General features: G+C 41.4%; 1 protein-coding gene across 1 annotated transcript in view; it reads left to right on the top strand.

Annotated features, from left to right (window-relative positions):
- shakB (shaking B) overlaps positions 1-26079 on the top strand; it is a 576504-nt gene that overhangs the window by 387422 nt on the left and 163003 nt on the right. Inside the window, exon 2 of the mRNA XM_070094664.1 lies at positions 14909-15128. Coding sequence (XP_069950765.1) covers positions 14909-15128 — 220 coding nt within the window. The remainder of the gene's footprint in view (positions 1-14908; positions 15129-26079) is intronic.

The following is a 26079-nucleotide window of genomic DNA, read 5'->3' as shown; positions in this document are numbered from 1 at the left end:
GAGACACTTATGCAACACATTGGAATCTTTATTGAAGAAACGTTTCGCCACACAGTGGCTTCATCAGTCCAAAACAAAGAGGGACTGATTACCTCAAGCTTCTCCTCTCCTTACCCATTTCTACTTTGTATTGGACTGATGAAGCCACTGTGTGGCGAAAAGTTTCTTCAATAAGGATTCCCATGTGTTGCATAAGTGTCTCAATTGTTCAACCGCGATATTGTTAACTACACTCTTCAAACTCATTCATTTCTTGAAGTCGTATAATGACAAGTTTACTGGAGATTATCCTCCTTGTGTTTACATGCTGTATGTGAATGTTCGTAATCATAATGTTTACTCCGTATTTGTCCCGTAGAGAAACTAGAGAGAAGGAAGGGGAGGAAGGGGCTGTAGGAATAAGAATAGGGGGAAGCAGGGAAAAATAGAAGTGGGGGGGAAGAAAGATATAGGGGTAGGGTTGGCAGAGAGAGAAAGGGGCAGAGAGGAAGGAAAGGTCATAAAGAAAGGAAAAAGAGACAGACAGGAAGGGAGCATCACACACACACACACACACACACACACACACACACACACACACACACACACACACACACACACACACACACACACACACACACACACACACACACACTGTATAGGCTCGGCTCGAGGGAACAATGGCCCTGTTCCAGCACAATTTTTACATTATAAAAACCCTCTTTTATATATACATCCATTCCTATATACTTAAATATTGGGATGAGTTCTAAGGATCTCAAAAATATATATATGTATATATATATATATATATATATATATATATATATATATATATATATATATATATATATAATATATATATCTATTTATATTTATATATATATATTTATATATATATATATATAAATATATATATATAAATATAAATATATATATATATATATATATATATATATATATATATATATATATATATATATATATATATATATATATATATATATCACCTTAAAAGACAGGCATCTTTTATGTTTAGCTCGAACTTGGAGATATGATGTGGTGTTGGTGTGGTGTTGGTGTGGTCTTCACCACCACAGCTCCATCATAGCACCACCACAACACCACCACAGCACCATCACAGTATATACCTGCCATGCAGATGGTATATGCGGCCGTCTATCCACATTAATTTCAAAAATATATAAATTCACAGATATTATTGAGAAGAGTAATAATACAAATAGATATTGTTAAGTTGAGATACTTTCAAAAAAATAGTGTTTTTGAAAGAGATTGTCAAATGTGTTGACGCGGCCGCTGCTCTCTTTCTCTCTCTCTCTCTCTCTCTCTCTCTCTCTCTCTCTCTCTCTCTCTCTCTCTCTCTCTCTCTCTCTCTCTCTTTCTTTCTTTCTTTTTATCTTTCTCTTTGTTTCTCTCTCTTTATCTTTCTTTTTCTCTTTCTCTTTCTTTGTTTCTCTCTCTCTCTTTCTCGTTATGTTTCTGTCTCTCTCTCTCTCCTCTCTCTCTCTCATTCTCTCTCTCTCTCTCTCTATCTCTCTCTCTCTCTCTCTCTCTCTCTCTCTCTCTTCCTTATTGTATTCTATATTTCTTCTGTAATATATATATATAATTAAGTAATCACAAGGAGAAGACTAGCCTCAGTCACGATATATGTGGTTTATTAAGCTCCCTTTGTTTCTCGATTCTAACACAAGTACTATTCACCTCTCTAAATGCTATCACATTTGCATAAAAGGACACAACTGCACGCACCTCTGTTCTGGGTCCTTAGTCACTCCAAGCTCCCAGGACAAAAACATATCCAGTAAAGGAGTTTACAGTGTACACTCACATGTCCAGTTATCCATGGGTCCTTTCATCCACATTCTACCTGCGCTTTCACTTTTAAAAAAAATAGAATGACCCTCCCTGAGGATGTTGTCCATACTCCTCTCCTCACATTTCACTTGACTGAAGCTAGTCCACTGCCGGTTCCTCCAGGCGCAAGTTTGCTTACAAAGTCGGTCACTTGCACTCTAGGAGAAACCTACTGCTTTCTGTTTATGCTCAAAGTAGTAAAACTTTTTTTAAAAACATCAATTTTTTCTGTACTACTCCATGAGGAAGATCTCTGATATATGGCTGGCGAGATATCCCAATATGTACATCCCTTTGATGCTCTTATACACAGACCTAGATTTTGCAAGTTCCTCTTTTTCCCTCATATGTAAGTTATTAGCTCCATCTAACTAATGCTCTCTCTCTCTCTCTCTCTCTCTCTCTCTCTCTCTCTCTCTCTCTCTCTCTTTCTCTATATATACTATATATAATATATGTATATATATATATATATATATATATATATAATTAGATCTAGTCCCTAAGATACAACTGTTTTGATTATGAGACCTATGTGTGTCCTTGCTAAAACCCTGCTTGGTCCCACCTAGTATACTTGGTCTCACATAGTATACTTGGTCCTATCTAGTATACTTGGTCCCATCTAGTATACTTGGTCCCATCTAGTATACTTGGTCCCATCAAGTATACTTGATCTCACCTAGTATACTTGGTTCCATCTAATATTCTAAGTAACATCTAGTATACTAGGTAACATCTAGTATAGTAGGTAACAGCTAGTATACTAGGTAACATCTAGTATACTAGGTAACATCTAGTATACTAGGTAACATCTAGTATACTAGGTAACATCTAGTATACTAAGTAACATCTAGTATACAAGTGCATCAGTATACTAGGTAACATCTGAATACTAGGTAACATCCTAATTATGCTAGGTGACATCTGTGCCACTAGGTGACATCTATTATGCTAGGTGGCATCTGGTATGCTAGGTGACATCTAGTATGCTAGGTAACATCTGGTATGCTGGGTAACATCTAATTATGCTATAGGTGTGTCTGTGCACTGGGTAATATCTAGTGTACTAGGTGACATCTGGTATGCTAGTAACATCTGGTATGCTAGGTAGCATCCCCCCTGGTATGCTATGATGACATCTGGTAATGTTGGTGAAGCATCTGAGTATGCAGATGACATCTAGTATATGAGTGACATCTAGTATGCTGGAGGTATGTCTAGTATGCTAGGTATCTAGTATGCTGGAGTGACATCACAAGGTATGCTAAGGTGACATCTAATTATACTAGGTGACATCTGGTATGCTGGGTAGCATCTGGTGTACTAAGTGACATCTAGTATGCTGGGTGACATCTGGTATGCTGGTGGCATCTGGTATGCTAAGTAATCTAGTGTACTGGGTGACATCTGGTATGCTGAAGTGACATCTGGTGGTGGGTGGCATCTGGTATGCTGGTGGCATCTGGTATGCTAGGTAGCATCTAGTATGCTGGGTGACATCTCTGCTATGGGTGTCGAGGCACTGTGGCCCATCTGGTATGCTGGGTGGCATCCTGAGTGGCACTGGGTAGCATCTGGTATGCTAGTGGCATCTGGTGTATCATTAACTTATCTAGTATGCTAAATGACTTTAATCTGGTATGTTGGGTGGCATCTGGTATGCTGGGTAACATCTGGTGCTGGGTGACATCTGGTGTATGGGTGACATCTGGTATGCTGGGTGACATCCTGGTGTACTGGGTGACATCTGGTGTGCTGGGTGGCACATCTGAGTATGCTGGGTGACATCCTGGGTATGCTGGGTGGCATCTAGTATACTAGGTAACATCTAGTATACTAAGTAACATCTAGTATACTAAGTAACATCTAGTATACTAGGTAACATCTAGTATACTAGGTAACATCTAGTATACTAGGTAACATCTAGTATACTAGGTAACATCTAGTATACTAAGTAACATCTAGTATACTAGGTAACATCTAGTATACTAAGTAACATCTAGTATACTAGGTAACATCTAGTATACTAAGTAACATCTAGTATACTAGGTAACATCTAGTATACTAGGTAACATCTAGTATACTAGGTAACATCTAGTATACTTGGTCTCACCTAGTACAGCCTCTTTTTTTATTTTAGTTCAGCAATTTTGAGGTCATAAAGACTTGTATGTTGCTTGTATGCTTAGCTGTTGCCTGCTGTCTGGCTATGTTGCCTGCTGCCTGGCTATGTTGCCTGCTGCCTGGCTATGTTGCCTGCTGCCTGGCTATGTTGCCTGCTGCCTGGCTATGTTGCCTGCTGCCTGGCTATGTTGCCTGCTGCTTGGCTATGTCGCTTCCTGCCTCTTTCTCCTCTTTACTAACCTGTTTCTAATCAAGCTTATGTTATACTGTTATTTTCTCGTACAATTAATAATCGTTCTTTCTCCCATCCCTCCTCTTTCTCACCCTCTCTCTGTTAGTACAATTCTTACGCATCCACCACAGCGAATGGAAGCAGGTTGGCTGTAAGAAGCAACAAGATGGATGCCTCTGTGTTGTCGGGTTCTCTTTCTTCCCTTCTTCTTTACTCTCTTCTTTAACCTTTCCCTTTTTTTTCTCTCTCTCTCTTCTGTTACTTCTGGCTACCTTTTCATTATTTTTTTTTCCATTAATGTCCACAGATTCTCTTTTTTTTATGGGTTTATCTCCTTTTGTGAAAGGATTTTTTTTCATCCTGGCTAATTACGTAGCATTTTATGAATGATTTGCAGTAGTTGTTTATCCTAGCTGATGTGTATCCTAGCTGGTGTGTATCCTAGCTGGTGTGTATCCTAGCTGGTGTGTATCCTAGCTGGTGTGTATCCTAGCTGGTATGTATCCTAGCTGGTGTGTATCCTAGCTGGTGTGTATCCTAGTTGGTGTGTATCCTAGCTGGTATGTATCCTAGCTGGTGTGTATCCTAGCTGGTGTGTATCCTAGCTGGTGTGTATCCTAGCTGGTGTATATCCTAGCTGGTATGTATCCTAGCTGGTGTGTATTCTAGCTGGTGTGTATCCTAGCTGGTGTGTATCCTAGCTGGTGTGTATCCTAGTTGGTGTGTATCCTAGCTGGTGTGTATCCTAGCTGGTGTGCATCCTAGCTGGTGTGTATCCTAGCTGGTGTGTATCCTAGCTGGTGTGTATCCTAGCTGGTGTGTATCCTAGCTGGTGTGTATCCTAGCTGATCTTATCCTAGCTGGTGTGTTATCCTAGCTGGCGTGTATCCTAGCTGATCTTATCCTAGCTGGTGTGTTATAGCTGGTGTGTATCCTAGCTTGTCTTATCCTAGCTGGCGTTGATTAATGTGTACAAATAATCCTAGTTATATTTAAACATTTAAATAAAATATTCCTAATTAGATTTTAAATCCGTTTATTTTGAAGATTTTTGCTTATGTTTTGAAAATTGTGAAAAAAAAAAGTTATTACACAAAACAGAAAATTTTTGAGGAGACGCGACGTGACGCGACGTGACGAGACGCGACGCGACGTGACGTGACGCACCACAGTGATACTGATTCTTTTGATCAGCAATGGAATTTTTTTTTTTTGGCCTATGATTTACTTTTGTGTGTGATGCGCTAAACCCGTGCGGGCTACCTAGTCTCACTAAATACAACTTTCTCCTTAGATGCCAGAGTAACTTAACAAATTTCTTTAAGCTCACACGGCTTAGATATTACTAGTGAATTCATCTGTTCAGGGGTAAAGAATAAAGGACGACGTATCGCCCAGCGTGTCACGTTTCGCCCCCCCCTAAGCAGGGTTTCGTCACGACAGGTTTCCCTCTGTGCAGAGCGAATGAGAAACGGAATCAAACATGGCTGAAATACAGAGAATGAGAAATGGGAGGACATGACTGAATGCATGGAGAAGGGAAGGAAGTAACGATGCTAGGAAGGAACACGTGGAGGATGGGTGGAAGGTAGGAATGAAGGAAGAAGGTAAGGAATGAAGAAAGGAAGGAAGGAAGAGATGGATAAAGAAAGGAAGAGAAGGAAGGAAGGAAGGATGGAAGGGAAGAAGGAAGGAGGATAAGTCACAATATGTTAAAGGATACATACGCTTCCAATAGTGTGAATCTTGACATGACTTCTACAGGCTGTAGTAGCCCTCCCTTTCCTCGGATCGAACCTGAGTGTCTCCAATTTACAGATGGTGAATATGTGAACGACATAACAGAAGGGATAGACTCAGAAGTGTCCTTGTTTGCAGATGATGCGAAGTTAATGAGAAGAATCAAATCGGATGAGGATCAGGCAGGACTACAAAGAGACCTGGACAGGCTACAAGCCTGGTCCAGCAACTGGCTCCTTGAATTTAACCATGCCAAATGCAAAGTCATGAAGATTGGGGAAGGGCAAAGAAGACCGCAGACACAATATAGTTTAGATGGCCAAAGACTGCAAACCTCACTCAAGGAAAAAGATTTGGGGGTGAGTATAACACCGAGCATATCTCCTGAGGCGCACATCAATCAGATAACTGCTGCAGCATACGGGCGCCTGGCAAACCTACGGATAGCGTTCCGATACCTCAGTAAGGATTCGTTTAAGACTCTGTATACCATTTACGTCAGGCCCATACTGGAGTATGCAGCATCAGTTTGGAATCCACACCTAGTCAAACACGTCAAGAAATTAGAGAAAGTGCAAAGGTTTGCAACAAGACTAGTCCCAGAGCTACGGGGATTGTCCTACGAAGAAAGGTTGAGGGAAATCGGCCTGACGACACTGGAGGACAGGAGGGTCAGGGGAGACATGATAACGACATATAAAATACTGCGCGTAATAGACAAGGTGGACAAAGACGGGATGTTCCAGAGATGGGACACAGACACAAGAGGTCACAATTGGAAGTTGAAGACTCAGATGAATCAAAGGGATGTTAGGAAGTATTTCTTCAGTCATAGAATAGTCAGGCCGTGGAATAGCCTAGAAAGTGACGTAGTGGAGGCGGGAACCATACATAGTTTTAAGGCGAGGTATGATAGAGCTCATGGAGCAGGGAGAGAGAGGACCTAGTAGCAATCAGCGAAGAGGCGGGGCCAGGAGCTGTGACTCGACCCCTGCAACCACAAATAGGTGAGTACAAATAGGTGAGTACACACACACACACAGACAAAGGTTGAAAGAAGCCCTGACTCAGGAGCAAGGAAGAAAGAGAAGAGGATGGAAGAATCGAGCAGGATGGAAAAATTACAAAGAAAAGCAAAGGAATAAATGAAAAGCAAAGGAGAAAGTGTAAGGGCTAATAAGGAACTCAAATATAATAAAAAAAAAACAGCTAGACAACAGCAAATTAGAATAGACTTGAAGCACTGAATCACGGATCAGTTTCTTGTGCTACGTCACCGGATAATAAACTGGAACAAAAATAAGGAAAGAGAGTAGTGACGCACCTAGAAAGAGTCAAACATATATGATAACCAGTGTGAGTTTATGGATAGCAAATCCTGCATTACAAATGTCTTATATTATGACTTAACAGTGGCAAGAAAGTGGGAGAGAGAGAGAAAGAGGAGTGGGTGGACTGGAGTGAGCATCACACCGAGGGTATCACCAGTAACACATATCAACCGCTTATGTGATACTGTTGATATTATCAATGATAATACCGTCAAGCTGATGACACTTGACTTATTCGGTAATAAAGATAACCAAGTGTTGTACTAATCGCGAACCTCATAACGACCTCCGCATACACTAAACTATGTAACCTAAGCCTTGTTTCGGCAACCTTAGAAGAAAAGTAGCGGTGCCTGCGTGGAGCCCACACCTGCGTAAAGAAACTCGCGGATATCCAAATGTAAGGAGCTGATAGGCATGAACTATGAGAGGTTTTAGGAACTCATGCTATGCTAATAACAGGCCACGGTGGCCCGTGGCCTGGTGGCAAAAGCTCTCGCTTCATACTGTGAGGGTGTCCGGGTTCGATTCCCGGCGAGGGATGAAACCTTGGGCGTATTTTCTTACACCGGTTGTCCATGGTCACCCATCAGTATAAAATGGGTACCTGGGTGTTAGTCTACCGGCGTGGGTCGCATCCCGGGACAAAATTGTCCTAATCTGCCCGAAATGCTCTACGTAACAAGGGGCTTTCTATATAGTAGTATGTCATTGATATCAGCTAGGTCTGTATACCTTGTACATGTACTTGTAGAAATAAAATTATTATTATTATTATTATTATTATTATTATTATTATTATTATTATTATCATCATCATCATGGCGCGTCTGATACTCAGATTACAGGATAGGGACATAAAACAGATAGAGGAAGTCTTTGGGAGCACAGATGGCAGATAAATACGCAGATGAGCAGCAGGGATGTTTGGAAATTAAGTCATTTTTATTATAGCAAGTGTGATGAACTAGAGAGCGAGATAGAGCAAGCAAATACCGTACAGAGTTTCGGTCTGTCATAGGTTATCATCAGTCTGGAGAATACAACACACACACACACACACACACACACACACACACACACACACACACATACACGTGCTTTGCTCTCATCATGAAGGCTGCCAGCAGTAGCTAAGTAATTGCCTCATTAAATTTGTGATATTTGTAATACTCTAGTTTATGGTTTCACCTCGATAACAATGAATTATTCAGAGTGATCTTCATCTGTCATACCTTACCTTGAAGCTGTGAAATGTTTTAGTTTCCACAGCATTGTATTCTATCATATTAAACCTTCAGTGAATTGTCCTTGCTTTGAAGTGTACCCTGCCTTGAAGTGTACCCTGCCTTGAAGTGTACCCTGCCTTGAAGTGTACCCTGCCTTGAAGTGTACCCTGCCTTGACGTGTACCCTGCCTTGAAGTGTACCCTGCCTTGAAGTGTACCCTGCCTTGAAGTGTACCCTGCCTTGAAGTGTACCCTGCCTTGAAGTGTACCCTGCCTTGAAGTGTACCCTGCCTTGAAGTGTACCCTGCCTTGAAGTGTACCCTGCCTTGAAGTGTACCCTGCCTTGAAGTGTACCCTGCCCTTTGAAGTGTACCCTGCCTTGAAGTGTACCCTGCCTTGAAGTGTAAAGTGTACCCTGCCTTGAAGTGTACCCTGCCTTGAAGTGTACCCTGCCTTTGAAGTGAAAGTGTACCCTGCCTTGAAGTGCACCCTGCCTGAAGTGTACCCTGCCCTGAAGTGTACACTGCCATGAAGTGTACCCTGCCTTGAAGTGTACCCTGCCTTGAAGTGTACCCTGCCTTGAAGTGTACCCTGCCTTGAAGTGTATCCTGCCTTGAAGTGTACCCTGCATTGAAGTGTACCCTGCCTTGAAGTGTACCCTGCCTTGAAGTGTACCCTGCCTTGAAGTGCACCCTGCCTTGAAGTGTACCCTGAAGTGTACCCTGCCTTGAAGTGTACCCTGCCCTGAAGTGTACCCTGCCTTGAAGTGTACCCTGCCTTGAAGTGTACCCTGCCCTGAAGTGTACCCTGCCTTGAAGTGTACCCTGCCTTGAAGTGTACCCTGCCTTGAAGTGTACCCTGCCTTGAAGTGTACCCTGCCTTGAAGTGTACCCTGCCTTGAAGTGTACCCTGCCTTGAAGTGTACCCTGCCTTGAAGTGTACCCTGCCTTGAAGTGTACCCTGCCTTGAAGTGTACCCTGCCTTGAAGTGTACCCTGCCTTGAAGTGTACCCTGCCTTGAAGTGTACCCTGCCTTGAAGTGTACCCTGCCTTGAAGTGTACCCTGCCTTGAAGTGTACCCTGCCTTGAAGTGTACCCTGCCTTGACGTGTACCCTGCCTGCCTTGAAGTGAAGTGTACCCTGCCTTGAAGTGTACCCTGCCTTGAAGTGTACCCTGCCTTGAAGTGTACCCTGCCTTGAAGTGTACCCTGCCTTGAAGTGTACCCTGCCTTGAAGTGTACCCTGCCTTGAAGTGTACCCTGCCTTGAAGTGTACCCTGCCTTGAAGTGTACCCTGCCTTGAAGTGTACCCTGCCTTGAAGTGTACCCTGCCTTGAAGTGTACCCTGCCTTGAAGTGTACCCTGCCTTGAAGTGTACCCTGCCTTGAAGTGTACCCTGCCTTGAAGTGTACCCTGCCTTGAAGTGTACCCTGCCTTGAAGTGTACCCTGCCCTGAAGTGTACCCTGCCTTGAAGTGTACCCTGCCTTGAAGTGTACCCTGCCTTGAAGTGTACCCTGCCTTGAAGTGTACCCTGCCTTGAAGTGTACCCTGCCTTGAAGTGTACCCTGCCTTGAAGTGTACCCTGCCTTGAAGTGTACCCTGCCTTGAAGTGTACCCTGCCTTGAAGTGTACCCTGCCCTGAAGTGTACCCTGCCTTGAAGTGTACCCTGCCTTGAAGTGTACCCTGCCTTGAAGTGTACCCTGCCTTGAAGTGTACCCTGCCCTGAAGTGTACCCTGCCTTGAAGTGTACCCTGCCTTGAAGTGTACCCTGCCTTGAAGTGTACCCTGCCTTGAAGTGTACCCTGCCTTGAAGTGTACCCTGCCTTGAAGTGTACCCTGCCTTGAAGTGTACCCTGCCTTGAAGTGTACCCTGCCTTGAAGTGTACCCTGCCTTGAAGTGCACCCTGCCTTGAAGTGTACCCTGCCTTGAAGTGTACCCTGCCTTGACGTGTACCCTGCCTTGAAGTGTACCCTGCCTTGAAGTGTACCCTGCCTTGAAGTGTACCCTGCCTTGACGTGTACCCTGCAGCATACCCGTGAAGCATACCCTTGAAGTGCACCATGTCTTGCGGTGTACCCAGCCTTATGGATTAGAATAAAGTGTACCCTTGAAGTGTACCCTTGAAGTGTATCCCTTTCTGGTGATGCACTAACACTAACATATTCACATGGCTGTACTCACCTAGTTATGGTTACAAGGGTTGAGCCCCATGGGCCCATTTTATGCACCTTCACTAACTGCTAATTTAAAGTTTTCTAACATCCTTCCCTGCCATTTTGGACTCTGTCATATCTAATTTTGAGTAACACGGACGGAGATGACGTTCCACCACATCTCTCAGGAATTCCATACGTTCACTAAGTTTACCCTGAGGTAAATATTTCTCAAGTTCCTTCCGGTTCATTTGAACATTAGATTTAAGATCATCTCTTTCAACTTTATGTCTGAGTACTTGATCTTGATATTACATTGTTCTTTATCAAAAGAACCAGTTCCGTAAAGTAAAAGGACACAAGTGCAACTAATGACATTTATTGTGGCAACGTTTCGCTCTCCAGGAGCTTTATCAAGCCATTACAAACAATACATTTTTGCTTATGTGTCCATGTATTGTTTGTAATGGCTTGATAAAGCTCCTGGAGAGCGAAACGTTGCCACAATAAATGTCAATTAGTTGCACTTGTGTCCTTTTACTTTACATATTGTCGGTAATTCTACCAACTTTATCAGAACCAGTTCCACCTTTCCTTCTGTGAATTAAAGCAGATTATTACCGGTTCTCCAGGCGTTGTTCAACCCCTAGAGATTTAGTTCTTCCCCATGAGTATAATAAGGATGACAATCTGAGTATCTTTTATGCAATGATTATATCTCCTCTGGTTTTATGATCTCCCGATCTCCTTGAGATGTTAAATGATACAAAAATATGAGGAATAGTGTAGCTGATTTACTGGTCCACACTGCAGGACGTATTAGCCTCAGTGTCCCTAATAACCGATGCTAGGCGAGTCTTATCTAACTCATATCTAAGTCTTCTCACACACAATTTCTTTTAGCTCTATTTATAAAGCTATTCAGGCTTTAGCTTTAATGAGAAAGTCATTTGCAAGCAAAGAGCTTTTGTCCCGCTCAGCTCGTTTACTGTTCTGTTTTCTTTGTTCTCGTTTGTTGTTCAGTGTTCACTGGCGTTCATTGTGGCTTAGCGAGCATTTTGTCAATTGTTCTCGACCAGTGTTATCTACTCTTTTCTGTTCATTGTTCTCTTATGTTCGTTTTCCTATTATGCTACCTTTTGTATTGTTCACTTTGCCTAAGCCATCAGCCATTGCTGTTCTTTTCCTTTTGTTTACACTGTTGTAGGGTTGTATTTTGTGTGTTATTTACTGCACCACAAATGCACTTTTCTCAAAAGTTCACCCTTCTCTAGTGTTCACCTACATTTTCTACTGTGTTTTACTGTTCTAGTTTGTAGAATGCTCTCTAAATTTCGTTTTTTTTCACTGTTATTCGTTGGGATTATTTCACGTAAAACAAACGTGTCTCAGATCCTCGTCAGGAGTCATTTCAGTCTACTGATTTGTCAGCGTTTTAAAGCGTTTACTAAAATTTCGGTAATTTCGTTACTTTATCACCTGAATTATTGTTCATAACGGTGATTACCGTGATCGTAATCACTCGTACTCAGTCTCCTGTAGAAATCACTGCTGTTTATTATCTCACCGTCACTGTTTGTTTTCGTCTTGATCACGAAGGGATAACTAATTTATCTGTCAAGTTGTTTGCTCGTATTTTACCCTTTACATCCTGCATATCCTACCGCATGTATATGTTTGTCTCATGGGTGATCTTGTTTTGTGTACCATTGTCATATGTGCTCTAGTATCACCTGTGTCTCCCAACGTAGCTCTGTGTTATTTCGAGTAGTATTTTTGCTTTCCTCCAGTTGGATCTTAATCGTCTCTCCAAATGTCCATTGTCCTGTACTGAACCTTTCCATTGTCCTGTACTGAACGTGGCTTATAATACCCTTGAAATGTGACGTATAATGGAACCGGTTTTATATGGTTATTTGATCTATAGAGGATTCTATCCTACAAGGAGTTATGACTTGTAGAGGTTCGTGATATAAGTGATATTTAGATCTATAGAGGACATTGAGAGGTTTATTACCACCCTAATATTCATTTTAGAATGCTAGATTTCTAGAGGATACTCGAACCTTCTGTGGAACATGATTCACAGCGGATCTTTTTGCCTAGAGTACAACCTGACCTTCATGATTCAATGACCCATAGTGGATGACATCCATCTCATGCCCTCATATACTCATCCAACACCTTCCAATACATCTAACACACCCACCTCACGTCTCCAAGACCCATCCCACACCCATCTTCCCCTTTCCTAAACCTGTTTAACGTCTATTCCACGATCCAAAACCCTTGTCCACACTATCCCATGCTATCCCTTTCCCCTGCCACACCCATCCCACTCTGCTCCACAACCTTCCCTACTTAACATAATTAGGGAAGGATTCTCATATACTCTAAATCCTTTTCCCTTATAATCCCTCACCCCTAGTGGTACGTAATCCCTAGTGAATCCTGATTTAGTGTTGCTGTTTAGTGACAGGTGTTCCATAGTGAATCTTAGCTTACGATGAGCCTTTCCCTGTAGTAGAACGTGGTATAAAATGAACCCTGGCTTATTATAGAACCCTGCCTTGTAGTGTACTTTCTCTTAGAATGAACCTTAATATAATGGATCCTGAGACATAATGGTGGACTATGCCGTTGAGTGAATTCAATCCTCTTGTGGAAGTTGAGCATGTGTGAATCCAATCAGGCAGTTAATCCTGAAGTAGAATGAACCTAAGCCTTTAGTAGACCCTGGGAGAAAGTGAGCCCTAACCTGCAGTGGATTCTAGCCTTTTGTGAACCCAAACCTGTAGTGGACCATGACCGATAGTGAACCCAAGCTTGTAGTGGACCATGAATTTGTGCGAGCCCAAACCTTGCAATGACCATGACCTTGAGGGATCCAAAACTTGCAGTGTGCCTTGACCTTGAATGATCCAGAATCTTTCTAGTTCTTGAAGGTGAAATATCCTGCTAGAGACGAAATTTTGTTATCATTATCAGCAGTGCTTGTTTCATGATCTTCTGAAGAGGGGCTCCCGAGGCCGCTCGTGGCCCAAGACACTGATTGTTCATTATTCATGAGATTTCAGTGTTTTGTTCACTGTTCTTATGTGAAATGAGACACATATGCAATGTTAGCATATTTATGCCTTCCAGATAGGCCTTCCCCATAGGCCTGAAAAAAACGTTTATAACAGAATGTTGCCTTGATAAAATTAACACTGTACATGTGTTGAGAAAAGACACATATCCACTGATCAAGACTTTAAGGAAACATTTCGCTACTAGTGGATTCTTCAGTCCGCTTGAGGCGAAACGTTGCCTTCATGAACGTCTTGATCAGTTTCGCCATTTCACTCCCACTCTTGCCACCACACGTGTCTTGTACATCACAATGATCGGTGTTATATACAGACTTTTGTCCATATTCTCGTGTTGAGGGATACTTGTGTCAGTGGGATGGTGAGCGTATTATATACTTGACACTCAGCCTGGGTACTTGACACTCAGCCTGGGTACTTGACACTCAGCCTGGGTACTTGACACTCAGCCTGGGTACTTGACACTCAGCCTGGGTACTTGACACTCAGCCTGGGTACTTGACACTCAGCCTGGGTACTTGACTCTCAGCCCAGGTATTTGACATTCAGCCCAGGTACTTGACACTCAGCCCAGGTACTTGACACTCAACCAAGGTGCTTGACACTCAGCCCAGGTACTTGACACTCAGCCCAGGTACTTGACACTCAGTCCAGGTACTTGACACTCAGCCCAGGTACTTGACACTCAGCCCAGGTACTTGACACTCAGCCCAGGTACTTGACACTCAGCCCAGGTACTTGACACTCAGCCCAGGTACTTGACACTCAGCCCAGGTACTTGACACTCAGCCCAGGTACTTGACACTCAGCCCAGGTACTTGACACTCAGCCCAGGTACTTGACACTCAGCCCAGGTACTTGACACTCAGCCCAGGTACTTGACACTCAGCCCAGGTACTTGACACTCAGCCCAGGTACTTGACACTCAGCCCAGGTACTTGACACTCAGCCCAGGTACTTGACACTCAGCCCAGGTACTTGACAACTGAGCTATGCTTTTTGACATATGTATATATATTTTTTTCCCTTTATTCTTTACCTCTTGCCCTTCCTGTACAACCTTCTGTATTCTGTTCTTCCACGCTGTTCCTTCTTCTACGCCCTCTTCAACAGTCTGGCATGACGTCCCTGCCCTTTAATCTTGCAGGCAATCTGCTTCTATGCGCCGAGGTGGATGTGGAAAAATTGGGAAGGTGGGAAAATCCACGCCTTGATGATGGATCTGGACGTGGGTATCTGCTCCGAGGTGGAGAAGAAACAGAAGAAGAAACTGCTACTAGACTACCTCGCCGACAACCTCAAGCACCACAACTGGTGGGCTTATAGATACTTCTTCTGTGAGCTACTCGCCTTTCTCAACGTCGTAGGTAAGGAATATTGCTACTTCTGGTTTGGACCTATTTTCTTCCCTTTCCCTGACTCCTTAGGCTACAGCCTCCCTTCGGGATCCTCAAAAAGGGCACAATACCGTGACTGGAACAATACACAGCTAACCCGCACATAGAGACAGAAGCTTCATTCACCTATATGTGGGTTATTTGTGTATTTTGGATCCCTTTTCTCCCATAACCCAGTAGGATCAAGCCTGCAATCTGGTTTTTCTTTACCTATGACTCGGTACGTTAAAAATCTACCTTTCCGCTCCTCTTTCCTTTCCCCACTGACTCAGCATATCAAAGTATACTGAGTCAGTTCCTCTTCTCCCATCCCGACTCAGTGGTAAGAACATAAGAATGGAGGAACACTGCGGCAAGCCACCTGGCCTATTCTTGGAAGGTCTTTCTCAAAGGCAACCCAGAGTTTCTATCGACATTGCCATCCTTATAATCGACCTGCACTCTCACTCAGGTCCTGAAAGTACATTTTCATGGAGTCTCGACTCAGACAAACTGAGTAATTCATGTTTGTCTCAAATTTTCACTGAACCCAAGTTATGTTTACAAGGTCGTGATCTTCATGAAGACTCGTCGTACTCTCAGTGTTCAAGGAATTTCAACACAAAGACACAAGTCGGAGAACAAGATATTATTTGGGATAACGCTTCGCTCTGAGAACGTTTTTACTTGTAAAAAAAAACACTCCCTAGGGCGAAACGTCGTTCCACTGCACATTTCTCCTGCTATATTTTTTTACAGTTTTGCCCACACAGTATGCTTAATAAAGCCCAGTTGTGGCGAAATATCGTCTTTAATAAAAGTTTCCTTTGTGACAGAACGCCCCTCAACCGACGTTTTAAACACTGGTATTGTCATACTAATACCAAATCGACTTCTGACGCCTCTGTGGACGTATTATTCCCAATGTACAACACAACACACGCTTTACGCCAAGTGCTAGACCCTTATTCAGCAATAGGTGTGGTGCTGGAGGTTCGACTCTCCGTCCGCTAATTGCCAAGCTGACGCTACTAAACAGTACTCACAAAAGCCTTTTGCGTTTTGAGTTGGCCACTTGTAGTGAAGAAACAGTGAGGGGGAAAAGACAAGTGTTGGGGAAGACGCTTTTGTTTGGAACAACGTATCTCTCTGTTTAGAGCTGTATCGTGTCATGATTTGACAGAGCTCTACTTAGAGTGAAACATGGCTTGGATAAGCTCTACACAGAGAGATTTATCCAAACATTACTCAATGAAGCTCTACATAAATCGACAGATAATTTGATAAAGGTCTACATAGAGCGAGTCGACTTGATAATGATCTATATATAGCTATACATGGCTTTATAAAGCTTTACACAGAGCAAAGTATGACTTGATGAAGCTCTACACATAACGACACATAACTTGTTAGTTATACCCAGAGCGACACATAACTGATAGTTTTACTGAAAGCGAAACGTTGTCTCAGTAAGGGCTTGTTGTGGAAATATAAACACAAATGCAGTATAATGTGATCCTTTATTGACAACGTTTCACCCACACAGTGGGCTTTTTCAAGTCACACACGGATCCGTGTAGATCCGTGTGTGACTTGAAAAAGCCCACTGTGTGGGTGAAACGTTGTCAATAAAGGATCACATTATACTGCATTTGTGTTTATATTTCCACTGTGTCGGTATTTTATACCATTTATTTCCAAGGGCTTGTTGTGGAGCATCCTGCTTCAATATGGTGATTATCTCTCACTGTTGATAAAATCTTGTCTCCTGCATCCCGTTCACTCATCTCTAATCCTCTTTAACCTTCCTCAACCTGGCGCATCAACCCTCCTTAACACCACGTTAACTCTCCTCAACCCTCTTCAGCCTTATTCAACCTCTGAACTTATAAATGATAAGAAACCATCATTGTAATCGGATCCTCAAGCCATTTCGAGCCAGAGACTGTCAACACACAAATAATTTCAATAGTTACACATGTCTAAGATAATTTACACACAGCAAGAAACAGCGCAGAGAGTGGGAAGGCTAATGGATATTTAGATTCGATCCTACGAAGAGAAATAAGAGGTCCAGTTCCCCCCCTTTGCCGCGACAAGGAGCAAGGATCCTCCTTCAAGGTGTACAACTTCCTAAAAATCTCTATTACTTATGCTTTTCTTGCCGGTAATGGCTAGCGCGTCGGTCTGGAGTTTTCTGACTCTCTGATCGCGGGTTCTCTCCCCACCCGTGGTATGGTTTGGTAATGCACGCCAATGCGATTATCGGCAGCAAATTCTACATTGAAGGCCAATACCCTCCACGAGTTTAGGCTATTAAAAATCTGCCACATATCCCGGCAGATCGTTTGAAACTAGCAAACTGTAAAGCAGTCAATGCTGCACCATGTGCTATTTTGGGAATTTCACTTCGCTGGGAATTAAGCTAAGCCCATCCATTATGTCAGTCAACAGCGTATTTATGCTGCTATTGCTGATGTGCATTATCAAAATGTAGTTAAGTGTTATTGTCCTGGTTTGTTTAGTTTTTAATTCTGTGTTCAGTGACACTCGAAGAAGAGTTCGGGGATAATTTAGTGATTTTTCTGTTTTCTATGATATCTCTTTTTAGGGCATTCATGGACGATTTTTTTTCGTTTTCAAAAAGAGTAAATTTCATTTTTTTTCTGCTGTCAAAGAGACTATAAAATAAAGACAGTTTTTGGTGTGTTTTTTTTCCTGTTTTCTGAGATAATTTAACCCAATAGAGATAAATGGCTTCCAGTGACTTCACTTTTGCCAGTGTTAAGGGAATAGTGCCAGGAATAGTGCCAGGAATATTGTTAGAATTCACATTATTTATTCCCGGTTTTTACCCTTTATCGGAGTGTAAGTGTTTGGTGAAGCGCTCTTCATCCAAGCAGTTAGAGATTAACTCCCATTCCCCAGGCGTTGTCTGGGCTCTTAATAATAATAATAATAATAATAATAATTATTATAATAACGAGACTACTATTATTACTACTAGTACTACTACTACTACTACTACTACTACTACTACTACTACTACTACTAATAATAATAATAATAATAATAATAATAATAATAATAATAATAATAATAATAATAATAACAATAATAATTTGGTCCTTATTTAATTTAAAAAGAAAAAACATGATTGCTAATGAATATATTTTTATCAGAGGAAAGTTCGTGGTTTAAAAATTCTAGCAGATGTTTTATCATTACTTATATAATTAATCAGACATTTATCATTTATTTCTTACACTAAAAACTCTCTGCTTAATGAACGTCATTTTAACAGACGTCAGCAATTAGCGCACCGCCACTCGGGGGAAAAAATATATAAAATACCCATGAAATTAATATTTTTTTAAAGGATTAGTCTATGTAAGATTTATAACAACCAGTGTTAAGTACTTTGTATTTATATATATATATATATATATATATATATATATATATATATATATATATATATATATATATATATATATATATATATATATTCTCATGAGTGTAGTTTTCTTGTGTGGACCGGTAAGCCAGTGGAAGGCCTCGGTCAGATGACCAAAAGCTCCAATGGCGGGTCATCATCTAAGACCCGCGTCAGGAGACACTTGTCCTGTTTCCTGGCGAACTTTACTTAACCTAACCTGTCTTAGTGCATATATAGGCTGAGAGTTAACTTTAAGTCCTATTTAATCATTTAAAGTGTTTTATATACTAGGATCAGGTGAGACGCAGCAGATGACGGGAATATTCCCAGGCAGGGGTGGATCTGCTGTGAAGATAATGCAGCTTAAGCTTCAGGACCCCTAATCCCTCAGGGGCCCCAGAATCCACTTTAGTCCTCATTGCTTAAAATTTTTGGATCTACTGTTTGAAAAGGGGTTGCGAAGGGGCCCCCATAACAGTTCAAACTTCAAAGCCCCAAAAATGTAGGTCCGTCACTGTTCACAAGCATGCGGGGCCCATCAATGTTTTTTGTCTGATTGTGTCAAGGTCATGTGCACCCTTAAATTAAGACCCTCGTATACTTGATAAGCTTTAAGCCCCATTAACCAGTGAACCAGCCTCTTTTGATGTGCAAGTGCAAGAGGGATACATGTTTCAATGTGTATATGCGTAGAGGTAACCTAAATTACAATAGGGTGGGGTTAGAACCCGCAATAAGATAGTCACAAAACTCCAAACCGACGCGTTAGCCACTGGACCAGCTAGCAGGCCAACGTGTCGGTCTGCGAGTTTTGTGACTCTCTGATCTCGGGTTCTAACCCCACCCGTAGTATGGTTTGTTTGCAATCGTGTCATTAAGATTTCGTGAGTCAAGTTAAAATATTTTTTATTAGTAATAAATAGGTGACATGCAACGTTAATGACCTTAACCATTGTTTAGCAGCTTATATAAACCGAAAGGTGTAAATTTCTATATGTTGAGAATTTACTCTAATTCCTAACCGCAGGCAAACAGGCCACATGCAGCCGTAATGACCCATCGTGTAGTTGATAAGTTGTACACTAAATTAAGCAAGCAGTTAACGAGTGTTCATTAACAATAATATATACACCCAGATGTGTATATCTCAATGCTTATAAACACTACGATTTACTTTGAGTCCTTCGTTAGAGATTAAAGAATCCTTGACCTGTGATGATCATAGTGGATGAAATGAATCTTGAAAGATGCCTCCGACTCCCATTATTAAGACAAAATTGAATGCTACATAGATAGGGAGATTCTCCCTCGCTAGATAGGGAGACTCACCCTATCTCCCTACAGAGAACTGTAGAACTTCTCACAAGCTTCAGATTTTTTTTTTTCAAAGATATATATTAGTTAGAAAAATAGGAAACATTGCTCAAAAATTAAATGGATTGTACGAAGTCCACGAGTGACAGGAAAAAAAAAAGAAAGTCAGTGAAATTGAAAGTCCAAATTTCTTTTTCTTATTTGCAAAAATGTTAAGTTAAAAACTTCTCTCTCTAGCTCTGGGATCTTTTTAAAGGAGTCAGATCTTCTTAAAGGAGTCAGATCTTCTTGAAGGAGTCAGATTTTTTTAAAGGAGTCAGATCTTCTTAAAGGAGTCAGATCTTCTTGGAGGAGTCAGATCTTCTTAAAGGAGTCAGATCTTCTTAAAGGAGTCAGATCTTTTTAAAGGAGTCAGATCTTCTTAAAGGAATCAGATCTTCTAGAAGGAGTCAGATCTTCTTGAAGGAGTCAGATCTTCTTAAAGGAGTCAGATCTTTTTAAAGGAGTCAGATCTTCTTGAAGGAGTCAGATCTTCTTAAAGGAATCAGATCTTCTTGAAGGAGTCAGATCTTCTTAAAGGAGTCAGATCTTCTTAAAGGAGTCAGATCTTCTTAAAGGAGTCAGATCTTCTTAAAGGAGTCAGATCTTCTTAAAGGAGTCAGATCTTCTTAAAGGAGTCAGATCTTCTTGAAGGAGTCAGATCTTCTTGAAGGAGTCAGATCTTCTTGAAGGAGTCAGATCTTCAGATCTTCTTAAAGGAGTCAGATCTTCTTGAAGGAGTCAGATCTTCAGATCTTCTTGAAGGAGTCAGATCTTCAGATCTTCTTGAAGGAGTCAGATCTTCTTAAAGGAGTCAGATCTTTTTAAAGGAGTCAGATCTTCTTAAAGGAGTCAGATCTTCTTAAAGGAGTCATATCTTCTTGAAGGAGTCAGATCTTCTTAAAGGAGTCAGATCTTCTTAAAGGAGTCAGATCTTCTTGAAGGAATCAGATCTTCTTAAAGGAGTCAGATCTTTTTAAAGGAGTCAGATCTTCTTAAAGGAGTCAGATCTTCTTGAAGGAGTCAGATCTTCTTAAAGGAGTCAGATCTTCTTGAAGGAGTCAGATCTTCTTAAAGGAGTCAGATCTTTTTAAAGGAGTCAGATCTTCTTGAAGGAGTCAGATCTTCTTGAAGGAGTCAGATCTTCTTAAAGGAGTCAGATCTTCTTAAAGGAGTCAGATCTTCTTGAAGGAGTCAGATCTTCTTGAAGGAGTCAGATCTTCTTAAAGGAGTCAGATCTTCTTAAAGGAGTCAGATCTTCTTGAAGGAGTCAGATCTTCTTAAAGGAGTCAGATCTTCTTAAAGGAGTCAGATCTTCTTAAAGGAGTCAGATCTTCTTAAAGGAGTCAGATCTTCTTAAAGGAGTCAGATCAAATCTACGATAATTGTATGTATTCCCGTAACTATATCTCGGTAACCTATTTAATTCCTGTAAGTTTTCCTTCTTCCATGTCACCTGACTAACGACATGAAGGTAGAAGATAAATTTATACTTACAAAATGGATGATACGTTTCCGTCCTGGGACCGAAGAGTAACCAAGGTTCCAGGACCGAAATGTATCCAATGAAGACGTCGTAAGTGCATGCATGTGTGTCCTGTTTTCCACGTAAATGTAAACTGTCAACATAGCACAGATAGATTGGGATTTATAGCCTTGATATAGAAGGAAGAGGTGGGCGCCCCCCTCGCTATCACCCTTAGCTATCACCCTAATAGATCACTCCCCCCCTTAATAAAAAAAAATTATCCTCGATATCACCCAATCAATTCTCATTTTTCTTACTTTTTCCCCCCACAATGGGACACATTTCGCGCGGCACGATGTTTATAATCTATTGTTTATTAGAACATAAGAACATAAGAATGGATGAACACTGCAGAAGGCCTACTGACCCATGCGAGGCAGGTCCTTATCAAAACGACTACTACCTAAAGCTTCCCAAGAAATAACTCCCGTACCCAATGACACCAATCAAACCCAGCCCCTTCCACTCATATATTTGTCCAGTCTCTTCTTAAAGCTACCCAAGGTCCTAGCCTCTATCACCCCACTGGGAAGACTGTTCCACGCATCTACAACTCTGCTAGAAAACCAGTACTTACCTATGTCCTTTCTAAATCTAAATTTATCCAACTTAAATCCATTATTCCTGGTTCTTACCTGGTTCGACACCCTCAGTACTTTATTAATATCTCCCTTGTTTATGCCCGTCATCCACTTATACACTTCAATGATATCTCCCCTCATTCTACGCCTCTCCAGAGAGTGGAGATTTAAGGCTTTAAGTCTATCTTCATACGGGAGGTTCCTTACACAGTAAATCATTTTAGTCATTCTTCTCTGTATGCTCTCTAATGAGTCTATATCCATCCTGTAGTAAGGGGACCAAAACTGAGCAGCATAATCTAAATGAGGCCTCACTAGTGATGTATATAGCTGTAAAATAACTTTTGGACTTCTGTTACTTATACTTTTTGAGATAAATCCAAGTAATCTGTTGGCCTTGTTGCGCACACTAAGGCACTGCTGCCTTGGCTTTAGATTTCTGCTCACCATGACTCCCAAGTCCTTTTCACATTCTGCATGATCAAGCTCTACTTCACCTAGATTATAGCTTCGAGGGTAATTTTCATTACCAAGGGCAAGTACCTTACACTTATCCACATTGAACTTCATCTGCCATTTTTCAGACCAGGACATTAATTTGTCCAAATCGTCCTGGAGTTCATTGTTATCCTCCTCAGAGTGAATTATACGGCCTATCTTTGTATCATCAGCAAACTTACTCATGTCGCTCGTAATCCCTTCATCAAGGTCATTAATGTAAATTATGAACAAGAGAGGGCCTAAGACTGATCCTTGTGGAACGCCACTAGTGACTAATCCCCATTCAGATTTCACTCCATTAATGGTAACTCTCTGCTTTCTATTGGTAAGCCATGCCTCTATCCATGCTAGAACTTTACCTCCTATACCATGAGCTGCCACTTTTTTCAAGAGTCTCCTGTGAGGTACTCTATCGAAGGCTTTACTAAAATCCAAATAAACAATATCATATTCCTTATCACTGTCAACTGCCTCAAATGTTCTTTTGAAGAGCGTCAGCAAGTTTGTCAGGCAGGAGTTTTGAGACTCTCTGACCGCGGGTTCAATCCCGGCCGGAGTATGGTTTGTTTGCAATCGTGTCATTACGATTTCGTAATCAGGAACGACCTCTCGTGAATCCATGCTGAGATTCATTTATCAAGTTATGCTCTTCAAGGTGACTTCTAATAATGTCAGCTATAATTGATTCTAATAACTTGCCCACTGTAGATGTCAGGCTTATTGGACGGTAATTTGAAGGAGTGGACTTATCCCCTGATTTGAATATAGGAACCACATTAGCCATCTTCCACAACTCTGGCACAACACCGGTAAGGATGGACGCATTAAACACACTCGTTAATGGCTGACTAAGCGCCATCTTGCATTCCTTAAGTACCCTGGAAAACAACTCATCGGGTCCCGGGGACTTATTTTGCTTCAGTTTGTCTATCTGTTTAATAACCATGTCCCTCGTGACAGTAATATTAGTTAATTTAAATTCATCAGGAACTAAATAATTGTTAATTACTGGAATCTCATTTACATCTTCCTGTGTGAAAACTGACAAAAAAATAGTCATTAAATAAGGAACACATTTCCAGTTCATTATCCGTCAGCTGTCCATTCCCAATTTTCAGAGGTCCTACTTTTTCCTTCACCTTCGTCCTATACACTTGAAAGAACCCCTTTGAATTAGTCTTTGATTCACTAGCAACTCTAATTTCATTGTCACGTTTAGCCTTTCTAATCCCCCTTTTTACTTCTCTTTTAAGCTGAACATATTGGTCAGTAAGGTTAACCTCTCCTCTTCTGATGCGCCTATAAATTCCCCTTTTCTCCCCTAATAGATGCTTTAACCTACTGTTAACCCATTTGGGATCGTTATTATTAGACCTAATATCTCCCTGGGGAATGTATATACTCTGGGCACGGTGTACATTATTAAGAAAAAAATCATAAAAGCAGATCCCTCCATAATCAATAAAATCATTAGCTAGATAACCCCAATCAAGATTAGACAGATATTCCCTAAGTCCATTATAATCGGCTGAACGGAAATCAGGGATTTTTACTATATTATCATTATTCTTGCATTCCCAGTTAATGCTAAATGTGATGGATTTGTGATCACTTGCGCCAAGCTCTTCAGTGATCTCCAGATTATTCACGAGTGTTTCCTTATTTGCCAAGACTAGGTCTAGCAAATTATCGCCCCTGGTAGGCTCTGTCACGCTCTGCTTCAGAAAACAGTCCTGAACTGTTTCCATAAAGTCACTGGACTCTAGATTACCTGTCAAAGAATTCCAGTCAATTTGAATAAAGTTAAAGTCCCCTACTATAACTATGTTATTGTGTCTAGAAGCCCTAACAATTTCGTCCCAAAGAAGTCTCCCTCTATCGTGATCCAAGCCTGGAGGTCGGTATATTACACATAGAATTAGTTTTTCTTGACCCTCTACAAACTCTACCCAAACAGATTCTGTTACTGCTCCATCTATTTTTATACCTGTTTTTATGCAACAATTAATATTTTCTCGAACATATAATGCAACTCCTCCCCCCTTCCCATTACATCTATCCACATTGAACAACTTAAATCCCTGAATATTACACTCAGCAGTCATATCCCGACTCTTTAAGTCATACCATGTTTCAGTTAATGCAATGATATCAAAGTTCCCAGCACATGCTACCAAACGTAGTTCATTAATTTTATTTCTTGCACTTCGACTGTTAGCATAAAATACCATCATACGTTTTTTCTTCTGCACATTTTTCCTATTCATCTTTGTTTTTACAAAATTTCTGAAATTATCATTACCCAGAGTTACTCCATGACAGTTACTATTAAGATTCTTAATATCAGAGCATAAGTCAATATATCCATACTCATTATTTATCATTTCTAAACCCATACCTCTAACTAATCCTAGTTTAAAGTCCTAACAACCCCCTCAACTGAGTTAGCAAGAAAACCCACACCTGCCCTGGATAAGTGAACCCCATCCCTGGTATACATGTCATTTCGGCCATAGAAGTTGTCCCAGTTGTCAATGAATGGTACTGTATTATCCTTACAGTGTTTATCCAGCCAACAATTAATACCAATTGCTCTGGACAACCATTCATTACCAACACCTCTTCTTGGCAAAATGCCACATATAACAGGGCGCCCCCCCCCCCTTCTTCCTAATGATGTCTATAGCTGTCCTGAACTTCCTAACTAAATCCTCACTTCTACGCTTGCCTACATTGCCTCCAGCATTGAGGCAAATAATAGGATTGATCCCATTACGTTCATGATGTTGTCAAGCCGGCTAACAATGTCCTCCATCCTAGCCCCAGGAAAGCAAACCCTCTGTCTCCTACTCCTGTCCTTCAAGCAGAATGCCCTATCCATATATCTAACCTGGCTATCCCCAACAACAACAATATTCTTACCTTCCTTGTTGTCGTTCGTCGTGACGGTCCCAGTAGTCATCTCACATTCGTCGGGTAGCACTGAGAATGCGTTGGAGGTTTCCACATGAGTTTCCACAGCAGTCTCTTTCTTCTTCATCGTTTCTGGCTTTCCATTTGTCTTCTTGATCGTCAACTTCGTAGTCCCCTGCTGTCCAGCCACGGACCACGATCCCTTCTTGACCTGGGGACTCGAAACGGGAGGAATACTACGAATCCTCTTGTTTTCCTCAGTCAATCTCCGTATCTCCATCTTCGCTACTCTCAATTCTTCCTTAAGCTGCTGGTAAAGTTGCTCGATGGAGGGCATCTTGGTTCAGTCCACGGGGAGCACACAAAGCACTTCTTCACAGAGTTAAGTACAGGTCACCACTCCAGTTAAGTACAGGTCACCAATGAGTTAAGTACAGGTCACCACTGAGTTAAGTACAGGTCACTACTGACTCATTGCTGGGCCATAGTTTTGATAGAGGAAATGGCTCATTATAACCAAGAGTTAAAGATTGATATGCAGAACAACTTTCACTGGGACAAAAAAGGAAAAATATATTGGAACGTCTCCCTCTAGAGCGTTGTCAGCACATGACGTAATACAGCACT

This window comes from Cherax quadricarinatus, chromosome 47 (genome assembly GCF_038502225.1).
Source record: "Cherax quadricarinatus isolate ZL_2023a chromosome 47, ASM3850222v1, whole genome shotgun sequence".
NCBI lineage: Eukaryota > Metazoa > Arthropoda > Malacostraca > Decapoda > Parastacidae > Cherax > Cherax quadricarinatus.
This window is presented reverse-complemented; position numbering and strand designations above follow the sequence as displayed.